Genomic DNA, 21,583 nt, shown 5'->3' on the forward strand with positions numbered 1-21,583 from the left:
ATTTTCATTGGCCAGACTGGATCATGTGGCCACCCTAAATGGCTCATTGTCAAGGGCTATTATTAAGACAGACTGAGATTTACTTTGAGATGGCTGCAGCCTCACCTTGCTGTGAGTCACGTGGGGTAGGGGTAGTGGCTACTTGAATAAATCAGGATTGTGTCAGCAAGGAGGAACGCATGGAATGGATCTGAGGCAGGTAACCTAGAGTATCTGCTCCAGTGGGTGTGTGAGGAGAGACAAGACAGGGTGAATTGGAGAAGATTCATCAGGTGCTTCCACTGTGCAGCAGAGGGGAAATGTGCACTTATCCTCACAGTTACCTGGAAGACTTTTATTACCTAGATCTGTGGTTCTCAGAATTTAAAGCATGTTTATCATGTCTGACTGCACTTTGGAATTACCTAGGGGGCATAAAAAATATTGATGCCTGTGACCCAGAGATGCTGATAAATTGGGGTGAAGTCTGGGGTTTCTAGCATGTAGGCAAGATTGAGAACCACTAATATAGATCAGCAGTTCTCAAAATATTGCCTAAAGAACACTAGCCCTGATTGAAGTTCTATAATACCAGAAGCATTGGTTACAGGGGTTTGGGAATCATTACACATATTATTGCTCACACTTATCCCAGGAGATTCACAGTGCACATTTAGCATATTAAAAGCTCTAACAATTCCCATGCTAAAGAATTTATATGTCCAGTGATTCCCACATTTGATCCAGAAACATCTACGGGAGGACAACACCTGTTGTGAGTTGAATTGTGTCCCCTAATGAGATAGGTTGAAGTCCCAGCCCCCATACTGGGGAGAAGGCCATGTGACAACTGAGGCAGAGGTTACAGTGATGCACCTACAAGCCAAGAAACGCCAAGGATTGCTGGCGCACACTAGAAGCTAAAAGAGAGGATTCCCTCATAGAGCCTACCACAAGAGCACGGCCCTGTCGGCACCTTGATTGTAGACTTCTATCCTCCAGAACTGTGGAGCAATACATTTTCATTGTTTTAAGCTACCCAGTTTGTGGTACTTTGTTCTGGCAGCCCTAGCAAACTAATACGACATCCATTAGCATCTGTTGGACCACATTTTGGGAAACCCTGAACTAGAATCATTCAAAGGCAACTCCTGACTGACCAAGAAGATGAAATAATTAGTCTGTAGAGGGGATCTTTTCCTCACGAACTCCAGACGATATTTGTTTTATTTCTAGAAGGAAATACGTTTGAACAGTATCACAGTGGTGACAACTATATGTATGTATTTCTCTTATCTTTTTTTGCTTGCCAGGCTTGGTGACTCTAATATGGACACAGAAAAGTTCTAACCTGGAGAGATTACAGAATCACTTGTAAGTGTAGGCCTAGTGTGCTGGCCTTCCCCTATTCTACAGATCATGCCTGGACCAACAGCTTAAATTTGCGGCATAGTTGAAACAGGTTGAGGGGGCCAGGCCTCAGACAACAACTCAGGCTGCTCACTGCTGCTTCCAGGCTCCTGTCTTTTACATTTAATGCCCAGAAAACTGAGTATCTTCATCAGTAGCAAATCGACGATCTCTCCTTCCTCCGACAGCTGCAGAGGGAAAAAGAACCATGTGACTTAGGTAGAGTTATTCTCTTCAGGGGCTCTTCTTTCTTATGGGGAGACCATGGTTTTATCATCCACTTTGGTCCCTGCTGAAGTTATATCACTGTTTAGAGTTGCTTTTGTTTTGGAATTGACCTCCTTCTGGGAATCTTAAGAGTATTCACTCCTGCCTTTATCCCCAGGGATTTCCTTCTTCCCCCTCCTTTGAAAATGACAGGATGTCCTCTACCACCCCCCACAAAGGCTATTAGGAATTTGTGTACAAAGACCCTCATGTGTTGCTTCTGGGAATGTGAAATAGAGAAGAGTTTGGTGGTTTCTCAAATTCAAACCAAGGTGACCATATGACATCTTGAAATAAATTTCTAGCCCCAAGATGGAACCACCCCTTCCCAGGGTGCCATGTCAGCAAATTGAAACTTGGATACCTTTTGTGTTTCTGTAAAGGCTACCCCAGCAATGCAGTATATCCAATCAGCCAGTCCCCAGACGCCAGACCACTCCAGGCTGTATACTTAATTCCCCTTCCTTCTCACCCCAAACAAGGCTGACTCTGTGGTCCTGGCCAATCAGATTATTTTCTGTTTTCTACTTCCTTTTCCTTTATTCTTTATCCTATACAAGTTTCCTGCCTTACACCCCATTTGGCAGATCTCTGAATGGAGACAGTCCACTTCATGAAATATTAACTTTTGTCTGTCATCACCTAAATCCAAGGGGTTCTCAGTCTTGACTGTACATGCAGACCACACAAGAAATTTTAGGAATACCAGTGGCTGGATCCTTCCCCCAGGGATTCTGTTTTTATTTGTCCCAGGTGCAGTAGCAGGCATTTCCAGAAGCCTCCAGATGATTCTAGTGTACAGGCATAGCTGGGAATCACAGGTAAAATGAACAGAGTCCCAAGCTGGGAATTGGAGATGTGATTATAGTCTCCCTTTCATTTGCTATGATCTTGTGGAATTAATGTCCTCCTTCTGGGCCTCAGTTTCCCTTCCCGTGAAATGAGGGCCTTGAGCTACAGTGATCCTTTAGTTCCCCTAATGTCTGATGCTGCTCAGCCAAGCTCTTCCTAGTTCAAGGTCAGTGACTTTTGAAGACTAAGCCAAAGGGACCCACCTGATAGTATTTTTGCTCCTCATTGAACGCCACCAGGATGACAGAGATAAACAGATTGAGCACCACAAACGTCATGAAAACGATGCAGGACCCAATTAAGAAGGAGCCGAGCACTGGGCTGTAGTCCAGGACCTGTCAGGAAGAGAACCAGAGTCATCCCTCAGGGTCGTGTGTGCCCGTGCCCACTTACCTCAGCAGCCACCCTCCGAGGGAAGCTGGTCCTTAAAGCTAGGCAGATCCTGGAGCCAGGATGTTTCCCTTCTGCCTGGGGGCTGGGAGTGTGGGCAGCGCTCTCAAAAGCTGCCCAGAGATGGAAAGGGCAGCCCCTCTCTTCCCCACTGCTGCCGTTTCCAGTATGGGCGTCATTCTGGCTAGGCCCAGGAGCATTCCCTTCCAGACACCCGCCAGCACAGCCTTCCCCTGATTAGCCAGTGTCTGATGTTCTGTAGACAGGGGTCCCCAGGGTGAGCTGTGGGAACCTTTTTATTTGTGCAGAGTTGCCCTGTGCTTGCCAGGCCACGGACCCAAGGGGTGACATCCACTGCAGAGGCATTTGAGGAGGTGCTTTCTCTAAGTTTCATAAAGGTTTGGTGTTGATGGTAGTGTCCATACCCCTATCACTGCCTCTCTCCCCCATTACCTCCTCGTAGTTGAAGATTCCCAGCTGAAGGCTGATCATTGTTTCTGCCGCATCAAAGAGAGTTTTGTAGGAACGGAGTTTCCAACCAAAGATTAAGTTTGACTGTTAAGGAAAGAGTCCTTATGAACAAGGAAAGAAACCATGCTACCCCCAAAGGGTGTTGTTTGCCAGTAGAGTCAACAGTCTGAATCAGCCACATCCTTGGCCTAGCAATACTATCCACGTCCACAGAGCCTTCAAATGGGTGTGTGTACACACTTAGTTCTGTAGGGGATGCACATGCACCTGGGCTCACACACCAGTCACTCGGAGGCCACTGCTGTGGTCTCCCAGATGGTCACTCTAAGGCTTATTAATGGAGCTGCACTCTCTGAAACCCCAGCCTCTTTGCTCTGGAGGATTTGGGTTGGATGAACAACAGTCTTCTGCCTGGGCAGGACCAGCCTCCCCACCATATTTACCTCTCACCACAGTTACCCTCTCCTCAAAGATTTCCCATAGCTCTTGCATCAGAGGGAAGCCCAGCAGTTCCTCGACCCTGAGTTGGTGACTCCTGGTCCCACAGGACACTGCCGTGTCCTTGCAGCCCACGCACTGCAGATGGAGGACTGAATAAATCCACATGAATTAAAGGATGGGATGGGGTACTTTAACAAGGCCAGATTCCAGCTTCTTAGCCAATACCCTCCATTACTTATTCAGCATACTTCATCCCATTTCTGAGGGTGAGAGAGGAAGATGGGATGGGGTCAGTGGCGTGAGAGCCAGGACTGGGGTGAAAAGGGCAGGGAAAAGGTTAGAGGTGGAGTGGAGACTAGGATAAGATGGACTTCTGTGTGGTATGGACATCAGGGGGATGACAGAAGCTGAGAGACTGGATGGGGCAGGATGAGAATTGGGAAGGGGGCTGGCGTGGGTGAAGGGCCACAGAGAGGTGGGAGCCTGGGTTACAGTGGGAATCAGACTTGGAGAGGATGGGGCTGAAGCTTATTTAGATGGAAATCAGCATGCGGCAGAGGGTCTTTGTTTCTTATTTTACTTGATAGTAAAAAATAATCGATAGTTCAAAACAAATTTTTTTCAGTCACATAAGAGCATGATTGTCAAAAAGCTCTCAATGTTAAGGAGCTAAATGAAGTGGTTTCGGCCCTTCTAAGTTCATGCCTCATGTGTAGGGCATCAGGCACCAACATGGTCTACAGTCATGTCCATCCTCTCTCCCCCATCTCTGCCCCACCTCAGGGTCAGGGACTGCCCACTTCACCTCTGCACCCCCTGGCCTGAGGGAGGGCTCTGTGCATGTTGGAGTAACTGGGATGTCAGGAGAACTGGCCCTTAAGGCAGAGTCAGTACAGAAAGGAGTCCTTCGTGGCAGATAGTCAGTCCCTTCAGTCTTAGAGACTACACTTCCTCACTCTTACCCAACCGAAGTGTCCATCCTCTGCCATTTGGGGTGACCAGTTCATGAGCTCCCAACTGAAAGGCTCCAGACTTAGAAAGAAGATCCACCATCTCCCTCAGATTCCCAGGGTTTTCCTAACCCCCCAACTCTCCACCACTGAGCAGCCTTTACTTCTGAGGAGACCAGCCCAGAAAGTTTTCCCAAAGGAGCCACTCACTGCAATGGAGTAAGCCAGGAGCATGATAAGGATGACGACGATAAAGCCTGAAATGTCCCCCCAGGCACGATGCAGAGCTGACGTGATCATGTTCATTTTGGGGTTCAGCCTGAGCAGATGCCAAAGCTTCACTGTGGACAGGAGGACCAGGAAGGCAAGGATGTAGCCAAGGGCAGCGTCAGCTGCTGCAGTCTCGCTGAAGCTGATCCCTCTGTGGGACCGAATGGGAAGACTGGTCTCAGAGACGGTGAGAGCGTCAGCCAGCGCTCATCTGTCAAGATTAGCCTGATCATGGTCTGGGGACAGAGCTATCCTAACTCCCCCAGCCAGGCAATGATGACATGGTGGTCATGGTGAGGGTGAGCGTCCTGGATACCAAAGGGACAGTGCTGGTGGTGGTCACGGAGCTGTTACCTGACAGTCTTGGTTAGTGGCCACAGAGCTGAGAAAGAATGACAAAGGAGGAATCCTCCCAGGCTTGAGAGGACGGAGGTGAGGGAGTTGCACGAGCCTCCCCTCCTGGTTCGGGGGTCCCTGGATGCCACGTCCTCCTGCACACCTGTCTGAGTGTGTATCCACAACCATCCTTACATGTAAAGGAACGATGGAAGTACCATCCAGCTGCTGTGCTGAGGAACCTCAACTGCATTGTTCCATTTGACCTTCAAGACCACAGGGTGAGGTATCACATCTCCATTTTACAGATAAGGACAGATAGTTGGTACAAGGTCACATAGCTAGTGACATAGTGACAAAACTAGTGGTGGAAGAATGAGAGTTGGAAGAATGAGTGGTGGAATGAGAGTTGTCTCATTCCACAGTCCAGGCTCTTCCTGCCATCCCACCCTGCCTTTCATGCCCCTTTTGTGCCTGCCTTTGTACGTCAATTCAGTCTTAATGTTGGTGCAGTATCAAGTATGACTTATACCTGTATCTATTGACATGGATGGTGAACAGGTTATAGAAAAAATTATATGATCTGAAGTTTATAAAAGCATTTAATATACATACATAATGCCTGAGAAAAGCCACTCTTCTGTTTAACCTCCTGCCTTCTGTTTTCTCCCTTTTGAGGGGTTTGTGCATGAAGTTTGTTAATGAAGGACACAGTCTAGGATAGAGTGCAGAGTTCAGATTCTAAGCTCTGCATTTCCTTGCTGTGTGACCTTGCATAGACAACCTCTCTGAGCCTCAGTTGCTTCATCTGCAAAAAAAAGGGATAACATCATCTCTTAGAAGTTCTGGGAAGATTAAAGTAGATGAGATAATGCTTTTTATTTTTTTTATTTTTATTTTTTTTTAGATAATGCTTTTAAAGTGGTGTTTTTATGAATGTGTAAGGTATCCAACAATGACTCAATAAATGTTAGCCATATCTATACAATCAATGGATATTTCGGAGTAAGTACTAAGATCCTGGAGACATAAACTAGGTTTGAATTGTTTCTCTGCCACTTTTTCGTTATGTGGCATTGGGGAAGTCCCGTTACCTCTGATTTACTTATTTGTGAACTGGAGTGATGACAGCATTTACCTCCATGGGTTCCCCTGAGAATCTAATGGGTCAGTACCTCCTGCACAGCACAGAGTGGCCTCTTGGTAAATAGTAGCAGACGCGGGTTGACTGGGCACTAATACCTGCAAAGACCCTGCCCGCAAAGCTGGGGGTACCTTACAGAGTGTCACATAGGCCTATGCTCTGGTAAGATTTGCAAAAGATTCTGTTTTTGTCTTCGAGTCCTCTCCAGTTGTGTATGCTTCAGACCCTAAATCTAAGTGCTACAGCTAGAGTTATTTTTTAAAGAGTAACCCCGGATCCTCTGAGGCAGGATTTCAGAAGCCTCTCTCTGGGCCACTCAGAGCTGGAGGCAGCAGCGTCAGTGTCAGTGGTGGGAGCTGGGGGCTGAGGCAGAGCCACTTACTCCTCCCTGTGTTTCCGGTAGCGCTGGAGGTCACGCTCCACCAGGACGGCCCTCTTCACAAACACCGCCAGGGCACTCCAGCTGGCCAGGATGATGGCCAGCTCCAGAATGTTCCACTTGCTGTGGAAATAGCACCACTTTTGCTTCCTCAGGAGCTTGCCCTGCGAAAGGAGCCAGAGGTCCTAACAAAGGCTGTGTGTCTCTAGGGGTTTCTCAGAGCCCTGGCCTCATATGCCTAGAGCACCAGGGGCCTCTCCCCAATCCTGTGCATGGACCTCACCTGTTGCCATCATCAGTCGGGGCTGCAGGATTTGTGGGTGTTTAAGAGAAAGTACAGGATCTAATTTAAAAAAGCACTTAATTTTCTCAGATGCAAAAAAAAAAAAAAGGTGGGGGGGAGAAGGGAGGAAGAAAACCCTCCCCTCAAAAAAGCATTTACTTTAGAAAACTTATAATTGTGAATTCTTTCTCTGCCTCTTTGAGATGCAAGAACTTTCCTGGTGGCTCAGACAGTAAATAATCTGCCTGCAGTGCAGGAGACCCCGGTTCAATTCCTGGATCAGGAAGATCCCCTGGAGAAGGAAATGACAACCCACTCCAGTATTCTTGCCTGGGAAATCCCATGGACAGAGGAGCCTGGCGGGCTACAGTCCATGGGGTCGAAAACAGTCGGACATGAGTGACTAACACACACCTAAAAGCCAGTACATAAGAACTGACTTGACTCTTAATTTGAGATATATGTAAATCTTTTTAAATCTAAACAATCCTCTTAAGTGAAGTGAAGTCATTCAGTCTTGTCTGACTCTGCAACCACGTGAACTGTCGCCTACCAGGCTCCTCCGATCCATGGGATTTTCCAGGCCAGAGTACTGGAGTGGGTTGCCATTTCCTTCCAGGGGATCTTTCCAACCCAGGGATCAAACCTGAATCTCCTGCATTGCAGGCAGACACTTTACTGTCTGAGCCACCAGGGAAGCAAAAACAATCCTCTTGCCCAATGTTAAAAGTCAGAAACTTTTTCTCAAGGGCCACGGAGTCATCTCTTTGAAATGTAATCATCAAGGAATATAGAGCCCTTATCTCCCAGTTTCCCTGGGAAGGTAGGAGCCAAGCCACTTGGTTACAAGTTGGAAAATTGCCTCCTGTTGTAAACGTAGAGGAAGTCTATTTTTTTCTTTTGGTAAAGGCATTTAGCAAACTCAGGTGGCTACCACAATTAACAGGCGAACTTAGGTTGAACTAGTGGCATAAACAATCCTACAGTGGTATAAATGGGGTTCTAAGTCCTCTTAAGGATTAATCAACATTAATTTTAAGAGTGGGTGTGTAATGGTTTTGTATCTGCCTGAAGATATGCAAGGGTGAGATTTCTTTGTCTTTACAACCTCCTTATCAGATTGTCTGGGATGAGCTTCACATTCAGTTTAATGCTTTGTTGTTTAGTTGCTAAGTCATATCCGACTCTTTGAGACCCCATGGACTGTAGCCCGCCAGGCTCCTCTGTCCATGAGGATTCTCCCAGGCAGGAATACTGGAGTGGGTTGCCGTTTCCTTCTCTGGGGGTCTTCCCAACCCAGGGATTGAGCACATGGCTCCTGCATTGGCAGGCAGATTCTTTACCACTGAGCCACTAGGGGCTTCAATGCCTAATCAATTAAAAAAAAAAGTTGTTTTCTTAGGGGGGATGGGGAGTTATTGTTAAATGGGAACAGTTTGTGGTCTTGCCCTCCCTCTCAACCTTTTCCCTTACATGCAAGAGAATCTTGTGTTGTCTGTTCCACTTCCTTGCTCTTTCCCACTCCTCTGGAAAAAGGACATGTGTTTGGCTGGTAAGAGGCTAAGTTCACCTCTTTTATAAAGAGATGGAGGGATTTTTAACTGTTTAAGCAGCATGATGAGATGGATTTAAGAGTTTTAGAGAGAGGCTTTCTGAAGCAGCTGCAGGCAGAGTGTGAGGGCAACAGCGAGGAGAGGTGGGTGGTGGATGGGCCTCCTTTGATGTTGTTAGAGAAATGCAGGGACTTAAACTGCTTTCCTGGTAGCTCAGACGGTAAAGCGTCTGCCTACAATGCAGGAGACCCGAGTTTGATCCCTGGATCGGGAAGATACCCTGGAGAAGGAAATAGCAACCCACTCCAGTATTCTTGCCTGGAAAATCCCATGGTCTGAGGATTCTGGTAGGCTATAGTCCGTGGGGTCGCAAAGAGTTGGACACAACTGAGCAACTTCACTGTCACTAAACTGCTGTAAGGTACCTGTTAGCTGGTGGTTTTGAATTGGCAGTGCTTAGAGACCACGTGGAATCCAGGTTTATGGATCAGTGTGCAACATGGTGGTAAATGTGGCAAAGGGGATTTTTCCTAATTCCTAGAGACCTGTCAGGAAGGACCATCCTAAAAGTCTCGGTTCCTGAGAGGTGCCTGAGCTAGTTCAGCCCTTGGGACCAGCAGGGGATGTGGAAGCTTACCATGGCACGCAGCTAAGCAGAACATCTTCCTCCCCCTTCTTTAGGCCCCTTCCGAGGGAGAGGGGACTAGGGAGAGAGGACAGGCAGGCACACGCCCACTCCATCCTCACTCAGGGAGCCACAAGCCCGCCCCTCACCTGCACAACCATGTAGTAGAGGAGGAACAGGAAGTAGACAATCTCCGCGGCTACCACGAAGGGGTGCCAGCCGTCAGTAAAGGGGTACAGGCGTAGGCTCTGCAGGTGCGCATGTGCAAAGAAGGTTCCTGCAAGGCAGAGCGTGTTCTGCTCACCACGGCCACATGCCCACTCAATACCAGAAGTCATCAGTGAGATGAAGTGAACTCAAGCCCTTCTGAGGGGTGGCCGCGGGCAGAAAAGAAGATAGAGGTCCTTCTAACCCACAGACCAAGGGACTGAACGGGGAAGGCCAGAAACGGCTGCTGTATCTGACAGGACAAGGGGGGCTGCAGTGGAAGATAGGCCTCCGGCCTTTTCCTTCAGCATCAGCCATTGTGCCCTCATCACCTCCAGCCACAGCACACCCGCTTGCCTAATGTCAGTTTACTCCAAGTTGGCTTGTTTAAGGCCGTTTCATCTAAAGAGAACGCTGGAGATCAGTTCAGCTATTAACCAATATGCCTAAAATTCAGCCTTCTTTAGAATTCCTTTTCATCCATTTATGTCTTTTCCTAGACCAATTTGACTAATAAGGCTTCTGCCTGCAAAGACAAAGGCAGTCCAAAAAATGGCAGACTAGAGAGATACCAACCACCTGAGACCTTGCTGACATCAGTGGGCTGCTGAATCAACTAGACCAGAAACCTACACCACACTTCTCATTTGTAGAAATAAATTAATCAGGCTGTGTTGGGGACAAATTGTTTAAAAGGTTCTTAAACAGCCAAAGAGATGGCAAAAAGAAATAAGAAATTACAAGACGTGCGAATAAATCCCCCAAAAAGGATTTAAAAGAAACTTTTGACAGTAGCGAATGATAATGGAAGTTGAAAGCCTTTTACTTTTCACTTTACACAGTCCTGAAATTTTAAAAGAACTACAAATATTACTTTTTAAAATACGTAATTTACAGAATTCCCTGGCAGTCCGGTGATTAGGACCCTGTGCTTTCACTTCAGGGGACCCAGGCTCAATGCCAGGTCGGGAGAGTAAGATCCCACATGCCACAGGGAGTGGCCAGGAAAAAAAAGGGTCATATTTTAAAAGTTCTATTGTTAAAACAGAGGTGGTTGATTTTAGGAAAATTGATTATTAGCTGAAGAGGCCTTAGATCAGTGTTTTTAGTGGATTATGATTAGCATTAAAAAAGGGTGGAAAGCAGGAAATGGAGAGAAAGAATAGAACGCAAAATAGAGTATTACATGTAGTTAAGGAAATTATTTTTGAAGCCCTTGTCTGAGTTATGTTTTAATATATTGGTATGTGTGTATTAGAATTTGATGTAAAATGAACTTTTACATTTAGGTTGCATGTAACTTTTGCAATGTAGGTTGAGGTACTGCAAGTAAAGTGTGGTTTAGGTGAAGTTATCTGTTACCAGGTCACCCCCTCCCCAGCCCTTCACTGCTAAGCCCCCATCCCCTCACACAGGAGAATGGAAAGCTCAAGAACATGAGCTGCCTTCAGACCCCAACTGTCTCCTAGACTTCAGAGACAGGCCAGAGAGAAATGCAGGCAGCCAGGAAGAAGGGTGGAGCAGCCCTGAAACTTTGCCTTTAGGGGCAAAGGCAGAACCAAGACCCTTTGGCAGTATTGCCCAAACAACCTTTTGCCCTGGAGCTCTGGCCTGGGGGTGAGGAGCCCTAGCCCAGAGGGAGGGGTGTCTATCATCTGGAACATGCAGATAGGTTCACAGGCAAGCCTGCCCACCAAGGGCGCTGGTCTCCAGAGTCAGAGTGACAGTGCAGAACAGGTTGACGTTAGCATTGTAGACCGTGAACTCCACAAATACGGCTCTGGTCAAGCTGTCCAGCCAGGTGTTGTCAAAGAGATACTGGAGGGTTCTGTGGAAAGAGGAGCATTTAGGGATGTCTCAATACACAGGGGCCCCTTGCCCTCTCAGCCCAGGGAGGAGCCCAGCGCTTCCTGTCAAGATTCCTCCCTCTGTTTCTGCTCTGCACCCCAGGCCCCAGGGCCTTCAGACTGCTCCTGGGAGTGCAGAGGATCCAAAAATGTGGTCCCCAGACTACTAGCATCACATCATCTGGAAACTTGTTAGAAATGCAAATTCTCAAGCTCCACCCCGGCTCTCCCCAGTCAGAATCTCTGGGGGTGGGGACCTGGGAATCTGTGCTTTGGTGAGCCATCCAAGGGATCATGATGTGGTTTTTTGGTTTGTTTTAACCATTATCCACCTCTGTCTCTTTTTTAAGTATAGTTGGTGTACAATGTTAGTTCAGGTGTACAGCTTAGTGATTCAGTATTTTTATAGATTTTAATAACTTCCATTAAAAGTTGTTACAAAGTAAAGCCTATAATTCTCTGTGCTGGACAATATATCCTTGTTGCTTGTCTATTTTCATTTTTATTATTTTTTTGGCATGTGAAGTATCATGCGAGATCTCAGTTCCCTGACCAGAGAGACCAAATCCATGCCCCCTGCAGTGGAAGCATGGAGTCTTAACCACTGGACCACCAGGGAAGTCCCAATCTTATACATAGTACTTAGTGTCTGATGCATTTTAAAGTTTGAGGACATGGTGTTAAAAGAGCCACATAGAACATTAGGGGCTTAGGCAGGCAGCAGCTATAGCTGCCACAGTCCCTCTTGGGCTGGCAGTTCACAAAACCAGTTCCCAGAGATCTGCTCACAGGTGTTATGGGAACAGCATGTGTCAGAGGGACCTGGGTTCAAAACTTGCCTGCCTTGTGGGCAAGCTGATAACATCTCAAGGTCTCAGCTTCCTCATCTGCAGTGGTGTTAACACCAATGCCTCGGGATCATTATGAAGAGAAAATAGAAATGTGTGTGTGTGTATGCAGTATTAATAACAATAGTTGTCATTAGAGCAGTAATGATGGGCCTATTTTAAAATATGCTCCATCCCTGGTGGGTTTGGGGCTTCCCTGGTAGCTCAACTGGTAAAGAATCTGCCTGCAATGTGGGAGACCCCAATTCAATTCCTGGGTCAGGAAGATCCCCTGGAGAAGGGAAGAGCTACCCACCCCAGTATTCTGGCCTGGAGAATTCCATGGGGTCGCAAAGAGTCAGACGTGACTGAGAAACTTTTACTTTTCTGGTGGGTTTGCATCCTGCTGAATGTGTCAGTTGTTCTGAGTGGCAGGAAAACACCTCTTATGTGGAAATAGACTATTTCTGGCCTGTCCTTAATCCCAGGGGACCCCGTCAGGTGTTTTCCTTTGGAGTTTGTTACCTCTGTTCCTTGATGTTGTGATAATGCAGTGGAGGAGCCAGAGGTTCACATGGGTTTACTCAGTCACCTGGATCTATACCGCTAACAGGAGCGGTGCCAAGTTTCAAACCTCCAACACTAGAGTGTGCTGGGAGAGGCAGTGTGCGTGAGCCCTGAGTGTCCCCACACATTCATGCCGAGTGTTCCAGAAACGCAAGGCTCTGGCTGGGCTTACCCAGGCCTCATCTCAGCGCTGAGTTTGCAGTGAGCAACTTCAAGGAATGGGGTGACGTCCTCCTTCAGACAAAGAGCAGGCTTGCTTCTGCCACTGTAGAAACAGTGGATAAAGTGCTCCATGCGTGGTGTTCCTCCTTGGTACTGTCACTCCCTGCATGGGCAAGCATCTATCATGGCCCTTCCTGGGGACTGACTTCCATCACCATGAAGCTCTGCTACTGTTTTTTGCTGTGAGGAGTGAAATCCTTTGTCTCTGACCTAGGAGTCTTGTGTGTTCTGCCAGCATCCATGAAACAAACTAGCATGTTAGCTTATGAGTAGGTAAAACCTCAGACCTTGCAAATTCGTGGTTAAGGTTTACGAGCCCTAACCACTTCCTACTTGCCTGGTGGTGGGTGCTTTGTAAGGTCCTGAGTTCCCCATTCCTCTACTGTTTCTAGCCAAGGCCACCAGGCTTGGTATCCCAGGCTGAGAATCCTGGAGGCAGGATTTCTCTTCCAACTTGGAGATTGCATAGTTCCCAGTGGCCTGAAAATACAACCTGAGTCCCTCTGAATCCCCCAGGCCGTCCCCACAATGATAAAATGAGCTTGGCTCGGTCCTGTTTTGAAGGCTGCACCCACCAATCTGACCTGGAATCAAGTAAATGTCTTTCCTCTGCTGCACATGAATCAAGTGAGCCTTACCTTGATGCACTTTGGCGATCAGTCCCCAAGGGGACCACGTAACCTCCTCCCCGGTACACGGTGAGTTTGCCCCAGAGGGGATACCCTCGGCGCTGGCTCTGGCTCTGGTACCGCCAAGCCTGGGGAAAGTCATTGCTGTTGTTGAGGACAGAGGCATCCCAGCCTTCCCCATAGTCTGACAGGTCTTCCACATCCAGGGAATATGGTGCACGGCACCTGTCAAGAAAAGCCTGCAGCTGCGGGGCAAGAAGGCAGGAGCTCTCCTGGACCCTCACTTGGCGAATCTGGGCACTGCCAACCAGCTTGGCGTTCCCATCAGTGACAAAGCCTGGGGATGAGAAACATGTGGGTAAATATAGCCATCAACATCGTCTTAACACCTTCCAAGCTTTTTGGCCTGGATGCTAACATGACCTCCAGTGTACCCATGTAGAATCGGCCAGGAGAAGTTCATGGCCAACCACATTCAACCATTCATCACCGTCTCCCCACCTTGGACCTGGTCTACTTTTTGCATGACTTCTCTTGAGGAATGACACACCCTACCCAGGCATCATCTTGGAGACCATTTTTGCCCTTTCCCTCAATGCTCGTCCTGTGAGTCAACAGGGCCCATCAGGAGTGCGTCTTCGATGTTCCCACCTCCGTTTCTCCGTCACCTCTGCCTCTTGTCCTTACATCAGTCCCATCATTTCTCCCTAGCTTCCTCACCTACCTACCCTCTCCTCCAGCTTCCATGTGCTGTTTACACCACAGAACTGATTATGTTACTGCCGCACAAAGAAGCTGTCAATGGCTCTTCACTTGCTTAAACATAAACTGTGAACTCCCAGAGCCTTCATGATGTGGCCCCTGTTCCTCTCTCCTGCTTGGCTTCTCACAGGTCCTCTGCTCCTCCCCTACAAGGCAGCCACACTCCACACTCTGTAGGTCCAGGAAGTGTAGTGCCTTGGTGTTGCAGGCTTGCCTTCGCTCAAGTTGTCCTTTCTGCCTGGCACACCATTTCCGCCTGGCCAACTCCTACTCAGTTATCTAAGAAGGAGGTTCTCTGCTCTGCATGCAGGGAGGGTTAGGGGCCCTCAGAGGGTCTCTCCTTCCAAACATATGGTTCTGTGGTTATTGGTTCTCTGTAAGGCTGGTGTTGACAGTGATCCACTGCTGTTCCAAGAAAGGAGTATGTACAAGGTGCTAATACACATCCTGGGCTGGGGGCAATACCTGGGTAATGACTGTACAGGTTGCTCACGAGGGTGGTGTTGGCCCATGTGAAGAACTGCTGGAAGCTCAGCACGGTTGAAAAGCCTCGGGTGAAGCTGTGTTCGAGGTGTCTGTTGAAGTGATAGGCGCAGGGGTCCCTCTGCCCATAGGCGACCAGCAGCAGCATCCACAGAAAGCCCAGGTACGCTGGGAAGGGAGGCACAGCCCCTCATCAGGCAGAAGTCCCAACTCCTACCAAGCCCAGGGCAGGGTGTGGAAAGGCACATGACTCAGAACAGTTGAGGTCTTGTAGACCTGCCACTCGCCCCTCTGGTGACAAAGGAGCCAGTCCTTATAAGGACAGCAGAAAGGAGCAAAGTCCACAGGCCATGAGCCTCTGCCTAGGTTCAAATTCCAGCTCTGACATTTCCTGTCCGTGTGCCCTTCGCAAGTGACTTAACCCTTCTGTGTCTCCTTCTCCTTGTCTATGAAGTGGGGATGAAAATTCTGTCACACAGGGTTGTGATGGAGTCAACAAGTTAATGTTCATAAAGCACTTAAAATAGTGCCTGCATGGACTTCGTGCTGTTTGAATGTCTCTTAAAGAGAATTTTTTAAAAAAAAACAGGGCTCCGGGGACTCCCCTGGTGGTCCAGGGCTTCCACTGCAGGGGGCATGGGTTCGATCCCTGGTTGGGGAGCTAAGACCCCACACGCTGTGCAGCACGGCCAAAAAAAAGCGGGGGGGCGGGGGGGGCGGTGCTCTGCCATGTTGCAATGCTGAGGATAGAGCAATAAAGATGGCAGATGTGTTCCCTGCCCTCATGCAGCTCACCTGTAAACAGATGGGTGTGACCTAAGGGCCATTAGGTACAAAGACTTAGTTTAGAAAGCCCAATGTTAGAATCACGTCAGGGATGCATAACCTTACTGAACTGGAATCTCTGGGTTCAGGGCTTGGGAATATGCATTCTGGCACACACACACCCCCCCCCACCCCCCCCCCACCCCCGCCCCCCGCCAACCTCAAGATGACTTACTGGAGCTCTGCCCACACCCCTCTTGTTCTTCATTCTGTATATGTAATACCTACACAAGCTCCCCAACTCTGTGCTTTGGCCACACGTGCTTGGCCAATGGAAGCACAGATGTGAGCATGGCCTCCTTGTCATGGAAACTATGGGAGAGTGGGTTTCATGAAACAAAAGAATGAACCAATAAGGAAGAAAATATGAGATCCAGGCCACAGCTTCAACACAGTAGAATAATAAAGAGAACTCTCAGGCCCCAGTGAAGAGGGACCTCAGAATGACAGTAGCCAGTCCTTACAAGACCTTGTCAGAGGACTCCGGAGAGACTCCCCAAGAAGATGAAGAGACAAAATGTGAATGCACATCTCAAGAGACATCTAGAACACTGACATATAATCAGGAGTTGACCAATGCCTAGAAAACCAAGTAAACAAGCAGAACAAAAAGAGTCAAAAAAGAAAAAGAAAAGAGATTGCACCAAATCTGCTCAAGTCTTTGTTAAGAACCAGCAAGTGGGAAGGTCGCTCATAGGTAATCTTGGCTGCCTACCTAAGATTTCTCTGATTAAAGCAAGTGCTTTCTGCTCCTTGAGGTGCGTGGTTTTCATCTTCTCAATGTCAGAGGCCAGAGGTGGCCGGTAGATATCCCTTCTGCTGTTTCTTCGCACTCGGAACAAGGCAGAGGGGTCTGTGAAAGTGAAGGGCGTAAGAGCAGTCCCCCAAATGGGCAGTGGAACCAGGCTGTACATTTGCAACCAAGAGACTCCCTCACCAGGTACCACGGGACCCACCATTCCCACTCTTCGGGAGGCATTTCCCAACACTGCCCTCCGTGCCTCTGCCTGGGCTATCCCAGTGCCCAGGATCCTGTCCCTTTTTCTTCAGGAACAAATGCCTCCCCTCCTGTGGTCTCACTGATCACTGGATGCGTCTTCCTGTGTTCCTGGACTCGAAGGGGGATCTCAGTGCTTCCCAAACTTGGAAAGTTGAGGGTATCTAATATCTCAAAGTCCTGTTATATCTAATTCCAAGTATCTTCTTTCTCAGACCACTTTATTGAGCTATAATTTTCACAAACTCACTCTATAGAAGCCTACAATTCAGTGATTTTAGGAAATTTATAGAGTTGCGCCACCATCACCACAACCCAGTTTTAGAGTGTTTCTGTCATGCCTAAAGGTTCCCTCATGTCCCTGAAGTTGGTCTCTACATCCACTCTATCTCCACCCTCAGCCTCAATAATTTGCTTTCTGTATCCATAGATTTTCTTTCTAGACTTTTCATATAGAGTCATATGTACATAGTTTTCTATATCTGGCATCTTTCACTTAGTGTAATGATTTGATGCTCATCCATGTTGTGTATGTTAGTAGTTAGTTTCTTTTTATGTTTGAGTAGTATTCTGTTGTATGGATAGGCTAGCTTTTGTTTAATTCACCTATTGATGGATATTTGGATTACTCCTTGCTTGGGCTATTAAGAATAATGTGACTATGAATGTTTTGTATGGACATATATTTTCATTTCTCTTGGGCAGGTTCCTTGGAGTGGCTAAGTATCTTTTGGCTGTTGCGAATGAAGATGCTATGAATGTTTGTGCACAGATTCCTGTATGAAAATAAGTCTTCATTTCTCTGGGATGAATGCCCAAGAGTGCAATTGCCGAGTCATATGGTAAACCCATTTTTAGTTTTGAAAGGAACTGCCAAACTGTTTTCCAGAGTGTCTGTACCATTTTACGTTCCCACTGGGACTGTGTCAGTCCTCCAGCTTCTCTGCATCCTTGTCCGCATTTGGTATTAACACTGTTTATAGGCAGTCTGATATGGGTATACTGACCCAACTGTCTTTTAGATCCACGCCCCTCTGTCCATCCCCACTGCTAACACATGCCATCCCCAGTCTAGGACCATTTCACTAGTCTTCCTACTGGCTTCTCCACTCCTACCTGTGACCCACTACCTCTGGTCTCCAAGAGCAGTCATAGTAATCTTCCTAAAATCACAAATCTCCTATTTGAAACATTCCAAAGCCCCAGCATTGCCCCAGGACACTGCGTGACCTGGTCCTCACCCACCTCTCTGCCCTCATCTTGAACCACTCCTTCCACATACACACAGCTCCCCGTGCTGTAGCCACCCTGTCAGTACCTGCTATAAAATGACAAGCTGTGGTCCCACCTCAGGGTCTTTGCACACACTCAGTGTTCAATCCTCCCATCCTCTGGGAGCCAGCTTAGGTACCCCTTTAGCAGAGAGGCCTGTACCCTCTTATTCTACCCTCCTCATTCTTTCTTACAAGTCGTTTTGTACATATATTTGTTTACTGTGTCTCCCAAATGAGCTATTTATTCCAAGTGTGCTAAGTCGCTTCAGTTGTGTCCAACTCTTTGTGACCCCGTGGACTGTAGCCTACCAGGTTACTCTGTCCATGGGATTCTCCAGGCAAGAATACTGGAGTGGGTTGCCATGTTCTCCTCCAGGGGATCTTCTTGACCCAGGGATCAAACCTGGATCTCTTACATCTCCTGCCCTGGCAGGTGGGTTCTTTACCCCTAACACCACAGATGCCCTTTATTATAAGAGCAGTAACCTGTTCCAGCCAGTCAGTGCTGTGTTGCAAGGGCTGAGCAGAGAGCAGGGATTGACTTCAAACAGGCAAGAAGGAACTTTTGGGGGTAACACAGCTGTTCTGAATTGTGGTGATAGTTGCACAACTCTATAATTTACTAGAATCAATGAATTATACACTCACAGTGATTGGATTTTATGTAAATCATGTTCCCAAGACAGTGTACTGCCTGGAACACAGCAAGTACTCCCTGGATAAATGCCAAAGGAATGACCAATGAATATTTAATTGATTGGGAGGCTGACGTCTCTTTGGAGAAAATTAATCTTTTGACTTGGAAGATGGTTTTAATGGAGTTTTTGGATCTGCAAAGCCAAAACCCTATTGGAGGATGGAAGGATCCCGGCCCATGAGGAGGTCACCATACTGCATGGGGATGTAGGGGTGTGGGCTTTTGTCTGCTCCCATTTTTCCTTGAGAGTCAGAATCTCTGCATAGACTGTGAGAGTGTTGATTCTATTCTGTTTGCCTATGTGTGTTTTGTAACTCTCTTATTGAAGGCACCCTCAGGAGTTTTGGCTGGAAAGGTGAGAGGTCAGGTTGGGGGGAAGAGGTCTGGTCATGGGGTCCTCTGACCAGAGGCAGCATGGCTGTGTTCCACTAAAATGCTTTACAGAAGCAGGCCCTGGGCTAGATTTGGGCCCCTGGCTGTTGTTTGCAGACCCTTGTCTGAGAACCCTAATTACAACTCTCTCACCCCTCATTCTCGCCCCTCACCCCCACAGCTTGTATTTTGGTTTTCTAATGACATGAACCCTGGAGAGGAATGCTTGCTTGCTATTACACAGAGGATGATGGCCCCTGCCGAACACAGACCCCACAGTGCCTCTTCATGCTTGGGTGTCAGAAAGGCTTGGATAGGGGAGGAATGAGGTTGCTCAGGAGACAGAGGAGGAGGCACTTGTCCCTGGATGGTCTGGGGGTGCCTCACCAGTAGGGTGGAGTCTGATGGGGAGCAGAGGTCTGAGCCCAGGATTACCCAGCAGCTGAGCTCTGTGGGCTCTCTTAGCCCCGTCAGCCCCTGCCTACACCCAGGGAGCCGTTACCTGGGCCGGAGAGACGTCCCAGGAGGGGGGCCACAGGCTCCTCCTCATCCTCCACGTGCTTCCACACCAGCGCAAAGAAAGCTGCGAACCCCAGCACCTGCAAAACACCCACCGTGTATTGGAAACTCTGTTAATTGGGACAGGAGCCATGCTCTGGGGCAGCCAGGTGGGAACCAACCCGGCCTCTGCAGAGAGGGCATGTGGTCATGAAGTGTGTGTGCACCTGGTCACCCGCCAGGCTGAGACAGCCAAATCCTTGAACTCACCCTGCTTCTGGCGTGTCCTGAGCCCTCCCACCCGCTGCTCTCCTTTTGCTCAGCCTTTCTGTTACCTCTCAGCCTGGTGACGTACACCTCCCTAGCACATACACCTGCCTCCTCCCTCTGTCTGTCCCTCCCTCTCTGTATGAAGTAATTCCTCCCATTACATTGTCTTTGCACCCACAGCATAGAAGCATAAGGCTCAGGACTCTGTTCTTAATATTCTCAGACTGGATTGGGGCAGGTGTCAGGAGCTGTTTGCTGGTGGCTGGGGGAGGGGGGGTGGTGATGAGGAGGATTCCGCAGTGCTGCATAGGTAGAAAGAGTCTCTATAAATGTTCCCTCATTTCTATAGCTTCCCCCTACCCCATGCCAGGATTCCTACTGCCTGGCTTCTTCCAGGCCAGATTCAGTGACTCTGACTGCTCACTTGCATAATTTTACATGTTCAAGAATAGGAGTGTATTTCCAGTTCATGGACACATCTAATGACTTGGTGGTTTTTTTTTTTTCTGAAGATAAAGTTCTTGTGGCATTATACATGCCACAATCAAAAACATCCTAGCCCTGAGGAAATATATCGTTCCTATTTTACATGTGACTTAGGGCAAGATTTTTTTGTGACCTTATCCTCTTTTGTTGTTGTTGTTCAGTCTCTAAATCTTGTCTGACTCTTTGTGATCCTGTGGACTGCAGCACACCAGGCTTCCCAGTCCTTTACCATCTCCCAGAGTTTGCTCAAACTCATGGCCACTTTACCTCAGGTTTTCCCACCTGTAAAGTGGAGGTGAGGACCCTCCCGAGGGTGAGAGTGATGATGAGATGCCAGCATCTGGCCGTGAGGGAGCATGATTTATCCTGGTAATTACCTTCCTGCCCCGGATCCACCCAGAAGTGGCACTCCAGCTGGGTTTGTGAATGAACAGATGAGGGAACTGCTGAAGCCTAAGGATGGAGCAGCTGGCAGGAGGGAAAGCCTGGACGGAGGGGCGGAGGACATGAGGGCAGCCCCACAGAGGTCCTGACCTTCAGTGGCTGGGTGACAAACACGCTCTCCACGAAGGAGACGGCCATGGAGATAAGCCACTTGAGGGAGCTGGTCCATCCATAGTGCAAGCCGTAGAGCATGGTGAAGAAGGCTGCCACCCCGCTTGTGACTACCACCAGGAGCCAGCCCACCAGGACACACCACCAGGGCAGGCCTCGAGGGAGCTTGCTTGCCTGCAAGGAACTGCAGGAGAGGGTGGATATAATCAGTGTGGCCCCATTTGGGCTCAAGTTCAACTCCTACTCCACCTCCACCAGCTGCATGACTTGGTCAAGCTCCTCGACCCCTCAGACCCTCAGTTTTCTCCTCTGTCCTGTTCTGTATTCTGTCTGATATACGTACACGTATGCTACTGAGGTCACCTTTATTCAGTGCTTACTAGGAGCCAGTCCCCATACAGACTGCTGTATACAGATGGCAAGCCTAGAAGGCTGGTACTATATAATTGTTTTTATTATGAAAATTCCCCATTATACAAAAATCAGTGAGTAGACGGAACCCTCATCAACTACTTTCAACAACCATCACCTCCTTGTCACTTATTTCATCTATTTCCACATTTTTCCCCCTGAAATATTTAAAAATAAATTCCACACATAATATAAAATTGTCACCAATTATTTCAGAATACATCTCAAAAATGGTCATTTTCTCACTCAGTTTTGGTACTATTGTTGGGGAAAAAAAGGAAAATTTCCTTCTACCCTTTCTAGA

At 48.0% G+C, this 21,583-nt stretch overlaps 1 protein-coding gene and 1 long non-coding RNA gene across 3 annotated transcripts in view; one reads left to right on the forward strand and one right to left on the reverse strand.

Annotated features, from left to right (window-relative positions):
- Positions 1 to 21,583, forward strand: part of LOC133053746 (uncharacterized) — a 62,442-nt gene that overhangs the window by 18,656 nt on the left and 22,203 nt on the right. The window lies entirely within an intron of this gene.
- Positions 1,294 to 21,583, reverse strand: part of LOC133053611 (polycystin-1-like protein 2) — a 101,942-nt gene continuing 81,652 nt past the window's right edge. For both annotated transcript variants that reach the window (XM_061138169.1, XM_061138166.1), the window contains exons 32-43: positions 20,848 to 21,052; positions 19,562 to 19,658; positions 16,435 to 16,572; positions 14,877 to 15,062; positions 13,659 to 13,986; positions 11,252 to 11,385; positions 9,500 to 9,627; positions 6,893 to 7,053; positions 4,971 to 5,181; positions 3,352 to 3,453; positions 2,712 to 2,843; positions 1,294 to 1,577 (exon numbers count right to left, since the gene is read on the reverse strand). In XM_061138169.1, the coding sequence (XP_060994152.1) occupies positions 1,416 to 1,577; positions 2,712 to 2,843; positions 3,352 to 3,453; positions 4,971 to 5,181; positions 6,893 to 7,053; positions 9,500 to 9,627; positions 11,252 to 11,385; positions 13,659 to 13,986; positions 14,877 to 15,062; positions 16,435 to 16,572; positions 19,562 to 19,658; positions 20,848 to 21,052 (1,984 nt within the window). In that variant the 3' untranslated portion in view covers positions 1,294 to 1,415. The remainder of the gene's footprint in view (positions 1,578 to 2,711; positions 2,844 to 3,351; positions 3,454 to 4,970; positions 5,182 to 6,892; positions 7,054 to 9,499; positions 9,628 to 11,251; positions 11,386 to 13,658; positions 13,987 to 14,876; positions 15,063 to 16,434; positions 16,573 to 19,561; positions 19,659 to 20,847; positions 21,053 to 21,583) is intronic.

This window comes from Dama dama, chromosome 4 (assembly GCF_033118175.1).
Source record: "Dama dama isolate Ldn47 chromosome 4, ASM3311817v1, whole genome shotgun sequence".
NCBI classification, from domain to species: domain Eukaryota; kingdom Metazoa; phylum Chordata; class Mammalia; order Artiodactyla; family Cervidae; genus Dama; species Dama dama.